This window comes from Crocodylus siamensis, chromosome 4 (genome assembly GCF_052110815.1).
Source record: "Crocodylus siamensis isolate JL-2025a chromosome 4, ASM5211081v1, whole genome shotgun sequence".
NCBI lineage: Eukaryota > Metazoa > Chordata > Crocodylia > Crocodylidae > Crocodylus > Crocodylus siamensis.
The window spans coordinates 143,969,892-143,980,100 of record NC_143398.1 but is presented as its reverse complement, the minus strand read 5'-3'; the positions used below and the strand labels follow the sequence as shown (position 1 = coordinate 143,980,100).

General features: G+C 44.7%; 1 gene segment (V, D, J or C); it reads right to left on the bottom strand.

The window, feature by feature from the left end:
* Positions 1-900: 900 nt before the first annotated feature.
* LOC149866685 (T-cell receptor beta-1 chain C region-like) overlaps positions 901-10,209 on the bottom strand; it is a gene marked incomplete at its 5' end in the record, with an annotated part of 28,361 nt that continues 19,052 nt past the window's right edge. The window contains 3 exon segments of the C gene segment in view: positions 901-1,219; positions 4,075-4,092; positions 4,529-4,873. Of these exon segments, the coding sequence occupies positions 1,074-1,219; positions 4,075-4,092; positions 4,529-4,873 (509 nt within the window).

Sequence of the window (10,209 nt, the reverse complement as noted above, 5' to 3'; positions counted from 1 at the left end):
TATGGGTGGATGCCTGGTTTTCTCACACTGAAATAACTGATGAGGTAATAGGGGACAATATAGGATAGTGGCGAGCATGATCCATCTAGGCAGGGAGTGGTGGAGGAGAGAAAATAATTGGTTTCTTTCAGTGAAGCAGGAACTTGGTTTCTCCTGCCAAAACAGAGAGTATCACACCCGCCTAGATGAACACAAGGATGGCATGGTACAGAGACCCCTTTTTACAATGAATCCATGTGCTCAGACACCCAGCACAATTGCTACCAAATGACATCACAAGGTGTTGTGGCATGGGCCACGTTTTAACATTAGAACATGTTAAACTAGAATGTGTTCTGAGCAGTTGCATGGTAATGCTTACAACAAACTTATAACATGCACAACCTGTGTGCAGGTTGCGTTATGCATGTTTTCTTTCCATTACAGGATCCTGCCGGTGCCCTACACCAGAGCTGGTTGGAGACTCCAGTGCAGTCCCAGGACTGGGACCGACAATCAGCTGGCTGTAGGTTCCAGCCCAGGGATTGCAATTGATTATATTGTCTCCATGAAGCAGTCCAATGTTAGCTCAGCACATATTACCTAATACAATCTGGAGATCCTCCTTACTGGAAAAGGCATAATTTTGCTACAGTATGATAGCATTTAGCATGTATTATCCTCCTTGAATGTGCAGATGCTCGTGTTTTAAGTACACTTAGCACATGCTAAGTGTCCCATTCAACATGCTGAGTGTCCCATTCTAGCCCTTACAAGCTTGGGGGTAGAATACTAGGCATGCATCCTTCAAAATGCATGCCCACCCTACTCCTGGGGGAGCTGTCAGTAATTTTAGATCCCTTATCCTTTCTGTCACCCATTCATATTCACATACAAGGCCAGTCCAGTCCAGTGCATTCTCAAAGACATGAAAATGTCAAAGACATTTTTATTTCTTGCAGCAGCATCTGTTTAAAAACAAAACATAAATGCAGACAACATCCATAATGATTGCATGCATTTTTTTTATCAGAAGCAAAGTTTTGAAGCATGAAAATACAGATGGAAATCCTCAAACTGCGGTTTCTTAGCATTCATCTGAACCAAAGCCAAAGTACTGTGCTGGTTCCTGAAACAAACAGGACTTGTGAGGCTGGTGTGCATGCATCTTCCCCATTATGTAGCCCTGTACGAAGGCTCTGGCCTGCTTCTTTATGAAAGAGAGCCTCTAGTGCATCTGCTGAGGAAGAAAAGGAGATAGAACAAATTAGTCCTGGGCCACCCTCAGGTGTAGAACTGCAAGCACTGAACAACTGAGAGTGAAACACCCAGTGAAATGGGATGGGGAAAAGGGTCATATTTCTGTCCCAGTTTGTCAGTCCACAACCCCACCCCTATCCCTGTCTGGTGCACAGAGCTAAACTTATCCATTTAAAGGAACAATTACAGAGGGGCATTTGGTCAGGTGATTATGTAAGTAAATGCTTGGTAGATAAACAGATAGTGAGAGAGAAGACAAACAGACAGACAGATGTAAAGAGAAAAGAATGAAACTGGCTTTTCTTTCCCTTCCATTGGTGTAAATAAGGGGTATCTTTATTTAAGTCAGTGGAATCACACTGGCATAAAACCAGTACAAAAATAAATCATGGTTGCTGTATTTGTCCGGTATAAACATCAAAGGCAGACATGCACTGATCCTGGAAACTAGACTTCAAGGACCAACTCCTCTCTCTTGGTTGGCAATGGATAAATTGTGACCTAAAATGTTGACCTAAATGTTTTCTATCTCAAACATCTCAGGTTGCTGCTTCCACAAGCTCTTGCTCTAGGTGGAAAGGATTAACTGCTGCTTTTTTGTAGGTGTTTCCTGTTAACTAAAGAGACATATGTGATGAGAAAAACCTCACCCTGTATTTTTTTCCATTCAGTTACTAAGGCTACAAATATTTCTACATAATGGAAACATCATGGCTTCTGTTTGGCCATGCTAGAGACTTCACAAGGAACTGAAAAAACAAGAATCACCTCAGAAGGCCCCCATGTATATCTGATAAGCACCGTGAAAATAAGAGAGAAGATACAGCTGAATACAGCCCTAGAGAAACAAGCTTCTTTATTTTCTCCCTCTCTTTCTGACTGCCCCCACCCTCCCCCAATGCTCCTGTGCCCTTTTTCTGTTTCTTTTGTTCATAGACATATTTTTCCATCACTTGCCCTCACTCTCTTCTAATTTTCTGGTCATTCATTTCCTCCTTGGCTCATCTCTGGCCTTTTTCCTCTACTGTCCAGTTTCCTTCACTCTGTCTTATTGCTGTGGAGGCTCTATATTCTGTCACATTTTACTCCTCTTCTTTTTGTCATGTGTTTCCTCTCTGTTTCTCTTTATCTCTGTCCCTCTCTCTAGCCATTGCACTTGCTTGAATACCAAGAAGGAGGGATACATGAAGAACATGAGAAAGAAAAACTCTAAATAAGCATTTTCCACCTTAAAAAGTGTGGATGTTTTATTCTGGGGAGAAGGAGGAAGCTGGCCCCTATTTTGTCTGAGCCAGGTTCCCTCCAAACCCTCCACCACATCTTCGAGCTAGAATGCACTTCAGCACTGGTGAGGCCACATCTGGAGTACTGTGCCCAGTTTTGGGGCCCCACTACAAAAAGGATGTGGACAAATTTGAGAGTCCAGTGGAGGGTAACAAAAATGGTGGAGGGAGAAGGCATGTGACTTATGAGGAGAGGCTGAGGGAACTGGGTTTATTTAGTCTAGAGAAGAGAAGACTAAGGGGGGGATTTCATAGCAGTCTTCAACTAGAGCCCCCCTGAAGGGGGGGGGCTCTACAGAGGATGGAGCTGTACTGTTCTCAGTGGTGGTAGGTGACAGAAGAAACAAAGGTCTGAAGCTACAGCAAGGGAAGTCTAGGATAGCTATTAGGAAAAAAAAACTTTCTCACTAGGACAGTAGTAAAGCACTGGAACAGTTTACCCAGAGCGGTTGTGGAATCTCCATCCTTGGAGGTTTTTAAGACCTGGCTAGACAAAGCCTTAAAGCCTTGGCTGGGATTAGCTAGTTGGGGATGGTCTTGCTTTAAGCACGGGGTTGGACTAGATGACCTCCTGAAGTCCATCCCAACCCTAATTTTCTATGATTCTATGATTCTAAGGGAGTACAGAAAAAAAGATTCCTCTCACCTTGCTCCGTAGTATAAGCCCCATCACAAACAACCCATACAAGATACTCTTGCAAAAAAGCATCAGGTACACAAAATACCCAGTTCTGGAACTTCTCTGGTACAACTCTGAAAGGCAAGGAAGGAAACAATAAATCCAAACCAACAGGGAAGTGGAAGATGTCTTTGGAGTCTTTAGGAGAATAAAGTTCAATGCTTATCTATAAACTCTGGTGGTGATCTATCTGGCTGCCTATGGCTCTAACTCCAAGAAGGGTTATAGTCCTACCGGATGTCACAAGGCAAAGATGGTTGGCCCTACCTGGAATAGATTTGGAGATTGCTAAAGAGAATCTAAGAATGTGAAGACCTCATCCTGGTAACTCAAGGAGTGAGACCATTCCCTCGGAGACAATACTAATCCCAGCACTCTTCTTTAAGGGGATGATAAGCATTAGGGAAGGGTGTGGGCACCTCCATGGGAGATGCTCTCCCCTCTGAGTCAGTACTGAATTTCCCACTAGATTGTGAGGGGTGCACTTTTGCTGAAGGTGCAATGTTTTAGCAGAGAGAGAGCTGGAATACTGAACACTTGCATGTAGTAAAAGGATTTTTGTAGGTGTAGGCCTGAGCACACACACACCACCCATGCTCTCTTTTGTACAACCACATCCACATAGGCACACACACATACCTCTGTGCACCAATAAACATGTGTACACACATATGCCTCTGCATACACAATTATACACATGCACTTCTGCATGCATGTGCATGCCCCCACATGCATGTTGCCACATTGGATACACAAGCACAGAAATACTTCTATCTATCCAACATACATATGAGGCTGCCTGCACAAACATATGTAAATCCATGTTTCATGACAGCATGAACTTAAAACGAGAAAAGGGTGTTTTTAACTGACCTTCAGTGATACTGCAACCTGAAAGCAGAAGGAAAAGAAAAGTGACAATTAGTACCTGAACCCAGACATCTGTTCCACTGACAGGGGACTCCCAGCTCCCACAACTATCTGTGGGTGCAGGGAAGAGGGCTACATCTCTATCTTCCTGTTTGGAGGAGACCTGATTTGGATTCCTTGGCCTGGTCTCAGTTTCCCAAGGGCTGTCGAAGGCTAGGAGTGTTGCAAAGAATGGCCCAAAGGCCATAAAGTGCAGCAATGTGTTCTGCTTTGCAGGAGCCCAGTATGCCAATTTCTATGTTCCTATTCTTTCTCTCAGGCTAGCAGTGACCCTGGTACTAGTGGCCTGGGGTGCTGGGCATGAGAACTACTTTCTAGTCTTACTGCTACAACCAGGGCTGGGAAAGCTATATAGCTCAGGCTCAATACCTTGACAGATTTCCTGCTTTGGACTCACCTGCTACACCTTGAATGCCTTTCTGATATGTTATTGGTGTTGACTCGTTGCCATAGAAGCTGACAAGACACTGGAAATTGTTTTTGGCGTTGAACCACTCCTGGCTGGCGATCCTCAGGCGGCTGGTCAGGGAGTACATCCGTGTTTGGTTGTCCCGGGTGGCATGCTCATCTGTCCCCACACCTTCTGTCCTGGCACCACCATTGACTATCCAGGTCACCTTGATGTGGTCGGGGTAGAAGCCTGTGGCCACACACACCAGCGTAGCCTTTTTCTTCTCTTTGATCTCCCTTTGTGATGGGGCAAAGATGGCCACTTCAGGCTCTGTGATATTGAGGTCATCCTCTAGAACAGAAAGCAGCATGGCCACTGAGCTTAGCACAAGCACCCATGCCCTCCCCTGTGTCAAAAGCCCCCTCCAAGCCACCAATTAAACTATGTGGCAGAAGAATCAATGAATGGAGATTCTGTGCTACCTTTTGGATTCCTCAAAGGGGGTCCAATATTTTAAACCCAAACAGAAGTACATTTACATTATATTTTATACATTTAAGTACATTTATAATACGTTTTTAAATATTTTGGATCAGAGGCTGAACCTGTAGTCACTCTGTAGGTGCCACTTCCGCTGAAGTCATGGACTTTCACTAGCTGCAGAATCTGGGTCTAGTATTTGGCATATATCAGTACCAGGTAAATATACTTTCTCTTTGTCTGTCTGTCTGTCTAGTCCTGTCCTGAGACCTATTTCTCTTTCATCACTTGGTGTATCACAGTACATTGTCTTTCACTTCAGAATGAAGCCTTTAAAGTAAAGCTTCATGCCCAGTCAGTTTGATTTCCAGTCCCTCAGCAAAACCCCTGCTTTTGCTCCTACAGTTTGAAAAAAGGAGGAAAGAGGAAAAAATAGAGTGCAGCAAGACTTCCCACCCCCCCCACCAAATACCCCAAAGAAGCTTGGAGCCCAAGAGTAAAGAAACACACCCTATAGATCAACTTTCCTTACCTAAGACAGTCAGCTTGGTTCCTGTCCCAAAATACTGCTCATATGAAGAGCACAGAGCCACAGAGATGTAGTAAAACTGCCTCTGCTGCCTATATAGCCTAAGGCTCTTATACTGCTTAGGCCAAACTCTGACTGAAGTCAAAGGCAATTTGCCTAAACAGGGGCTGCAGGACTAGTTCTGCAGAGTCTCTTCAAGGAATCAGGAAGAATCCATGTTGTATGAGCCCATTTGGCCACAAAAGGTATATGAGGCACCTATTGGACTTAGGTGTGGAATAGTGTGATTCTATTATAGTCAGCTTAAATAGCTGAAAATCCCTAAATGCATCTAATCTTGTAACATAACATCATCTTACCCTTAAGACTAAGTCAGAAAAGATGAAGGATGAGGACCCACTCTTTTTTGCATTAAGTATATTTCGGGGCCTTGAGCAGGGTGGATTAGAATTACACTTAGGTGCCCAAGTCCGCTTACGCACCTAACAGGTGCCCATTTCACAGGGCTTATTGGCTTCATCATTTGTAGTCCTAAGTTGTCCTTGACTCTGCAGTGGGCAACTCCACTACCTTTGCCAGGCAAATCTGTTTCTGAGACCAGCCCCCTCTGACTTTCAGCAGCTTTTGTGTATAAGGTTCTCCTAAACTTTTCTTTCTAGGGCCTCTGTTTTTTCCTGTCTGTCCTGCCATTTCTGAAAGAACTGAACTTATTTCTTCCTTCACTCATATTATTTCTTCAAGAGACTGATTTTTGCACAAGGATGGAAGAGGTAAAGTATTACAATGAACTAGGCTCTGTGGGCCTTATGTAAAATAACTCAACTAAGGTAAAAAACATAGTCAAGAGCTCAGCAAGTTGGGTGACAGGTTCTGTTCCTGACTCTGCCACTGATGCTGAATGAGACCTTGGATGAGCCATTTAACTTGTAGGTGCCTGTTTCCCACTGAATAAAATGCAAGTCATAATGTCCAGTCCACCCACACTCATAAAGAGCTTTGAGATCTGTGGATAAAAATATTCTATATAAAGGATATGAACACAGATTTTTGTAATCCTATTCCTCAACTACATTATTAATTGAATACATGCTATGAGTACTTGAGCGTGTGTGTGTGTGTGTGCACGTGGTTTAGAATAAAGCTATAATTTGGCTGACTGAATTTTTTTCACTACTAATTTCATTGAAAAAAGCCCAGAATATTTCTGGAACCACATTAGAAGGAAACCTTCCAGCCCCAAACTTCTGTGAATCTGTGAAACTAAAATTGCTTCATTCAAAATTATTCACAGTGAAGATTTCCCACTTTTTAGTTAGCCCAGCCACTCATCTGTCTCAGGGTCTCTTCTACCTGGCATAACAGCAGGATTATGTGAATTCCACCTGTGTATATTGTGACCAGGAATGTATGAAATAGAACGGAGAACATAAGAAACAACGCTGAATACTAGACACTTCCCTATGATGAGGGCTTCTCAGGCTGTCTCTGCAAATAAATAAATTCTGGCTGTCTGCATGTGCACAGAATTGAGAAAAAACTTGTTTGATTGCTTGTGTTTTACTTTCTCTGCCTAAGCAGTACAAGGTTATGCCTTGCCGTAGATACTTCTTGAGCAACGGGGTTTCCATGAATTGATTTCCATTGGGAGGCAGTTTGAAGGCTCTCTGCACTAGGAAATGTTTCCTTGAGTCACTATATGAATGTTTCCCCTTTAATTGAATTCTGTTCCCTTTATCTTCCCTCAGAACTCTACAGGGCAAATTGATTAATCCTCTCCCTCCTTGGTATTTACATTCTTGTCTGTTGTTTCTTTCTTTCTTTCTTAGGAATCCAGCATGCTGTTATTGAATATGCACAGCTGGACCTGTCCCAGGCAGGTCGGGGACATTCAGAAGAGAATTATCTCCCTAATCACATTGACCAGCCAGAAACAAACATAACGGGGTGGAATCCAGACCCTTTTAAAAATCAATGTTACTTCTGCCTTTGATTCAGAATTTTACCTGGTTTTTTTTTTTTCACTTTTCTTTCATGAATCCTGCCTTCCCAAGGGGAAAAAAAAAACGTCTTTTGTTGACTTTAGCTGTTCGAGGGAAATGCATAGATCCTGAGTGTCTGGTAAGACATCTGACCCAGAGGCATAACTATCTATTTCCACACCCTGGGCCAAATGGAGGGGGAATGTTGTGCAGAGAAGGGTTGGGGTTTCAAGCAAGTCTTACCACTTCCAGAGACTCAAAAGACCCCTGCTGCTGCAGTGCAGAGTCGTGTACTATGGTTGCAACATCCAGCTCTGTAGGGGCTCAGGGCTGCTGCTGCTGCTGCACAGAATACCACCCCCACCCCCCCGCCACTGCTTCCCTGGCTGCCAGCATGTTTGATGACCCTGCAGTGACAGCTCCCCAGGGGCCACCTTTCTCATGCCCCCGCTAAGGCTGTGTCCGGGGTGGGTGACCCTGTATCTACCCCTAGTTAGGCTATTGACCCGACCATAAAATGAAATTTCTGTTTTCCCTTACCTAGAACTGTGAGTTGGGTCCCGTCTCCGAAGTATAGCTCTGCACCATAACCAGAGCACAGCGTTTTCCCCCTAGTACCAATGACCCTTCTCCTGACAACAGGGCTCCTCCTCACTCCTTCACTGTTCCTTATTTCCCGTTCATCTCCTTTTGCCCTTCTGTCTCATCTTCTGTCATTTCCTCACTCACCCCCCTGTGAACCCCCATTGAGATCAATTCATCCAGAAGCAAACTGAGCTAGCTGTCACCATAAGTTTGCTTTTCTATCCCGGCCTCTTTATCCCATTTCTTTTTTCTTTCCCCCTTACTCACCCAAGACGGTCAGCCGTGTCCCTTCACCAAAGTATAGGGTGTTTGCTCCGGAACACAGCCTCCGAGAGCTGCTCCAAAACTAGCTCTCTTGTCTGTCTCTCCCCTCTGCTGTGCCCAAACCCCACAAAACCACCCTGTAGGCCCTTTCAGTGGATCTGGGTGAAGTCTTCACTAGTAGTGGCTGGATCTTTTGCCTTTGAAACAGAACAGGATTCCTCTGGGCTGCAGCCTTTTCTAGTTTTATATAACTCAAACAATGAAACAATCCCCATTCCACACTCCACTGCCCACCCCACAGACTTCCCTCATTATTTAGTTTCCTCCCATTCATCCTGCAAGTATCCTGACCTTCACATACACATCCTAACCCAGACACTCCCACCCTGTTATGAAAGTTAGGTCTTTCACTCACCCAGCACGGTCAGTCGAGTTCCTGTCCCAAAATACTGGATGTCTGAGGAGCACAGCTGTGCACTGTAGTGCCAGAACTGCACATTGCCACACTGGGTCACTTCCCAACACAGCCTATTGTTAACCCTTACAATGCTGGCCTCTTCTAGAGCAGCAAACAACAGTGTACAGGGGGAAAATTAATGTACATCCATTCATCACCCATCTATCTATGCTTTTATTTAGCTATCTAACTGTCTGTCTGTACATGTCTGAGCAGGATTTAGAAGACTGATTACCTGCATCCTCTTCCTAATGGTGACTTGGGTCAGACCTCAGATTTCAAATGACTCCACATCATCCTACCTTCAGTTAAGCAGCTCACTCCTGACTCCTGCCTTCAGGCTCCAGCATTATCAAACACCCCAGGACTTGGTGTTTATCCTGTGAGCATCTTCTGCATCACTCCCCACCCTCATTACACTCCTAATCCATTCCTTTTCCTCATGCATCCAGCTCTCTGGGCAGCTTTATTCTTTATGTATGTCCATGTCCCACCTCAGCTCCTTTCCTCTCACCTCTTTTTCTGACACACGTTATCCCTTAGATATTAGTGGGACACAGAGACATGTGAGTTCTGGGTGCTGCACAGCCCCTGTGTAAGTATAGCCTAACTGTGGAGGCCTAGTTGGACATGGGGGCCATTTCTAGAGGAGTCCAGACAGGACACTGCATGAGCATGGAACATGGTCACCAGGGAGTCTACCAGATGAACACCACCATCCAAAAGGCTGACTATTATTCTAGGTACCCAAGAGCTCCCCTTTTCTTCTCTTATTAGACGTGGGGTCTCCCTAAGTTCTTCCATTCATCACAAGAGATTAGACCCATTCACTCAGGCTCCCTTTCTGCCTACCTGCCTTCCTTCCATCCTTCCTTCCTGATCTCAGTATCAGTAATCTTATCAACAACATGGCAAGGAAGAGCTACTCAAGTTAACTCAACAGTTAGCTGTACCCAAGGCATGCCCAGTTATCATGATAGGGTTAGTTAGTTTATTCCTTTCTCAGCCTCTCACCATCATCTCCCCCTCTCTCTTCCCTCAAGACCTTCTCAGTATATTTGCCAACCTGTAAGTGCTGGCTCAGCATGAGCCACTGAGCTGATATCTCTTACCCAAAACAGTGAGCCTTGTTCCTTCTCCGAAGTATGGTATAGAAGTTGTACACAACCTGGCTCCCTCATACACAAAGCCTTCTCAGGAGGAGGCAGATGCCACAGTGGAAGAGATGTGCTCTCTCTCCTATTATCAGTACAACCTGTCCCTTCCCTCATCTCCCAGTGACTCCCCATCCCCTGGAGGAGCCATTCTGACCTCTGGCAATGGGGTGACCTGCCTGCTTGGGGTGCTGGGTACACCAACGAATACCTAGTACCATAGACTATGTGTGACCATC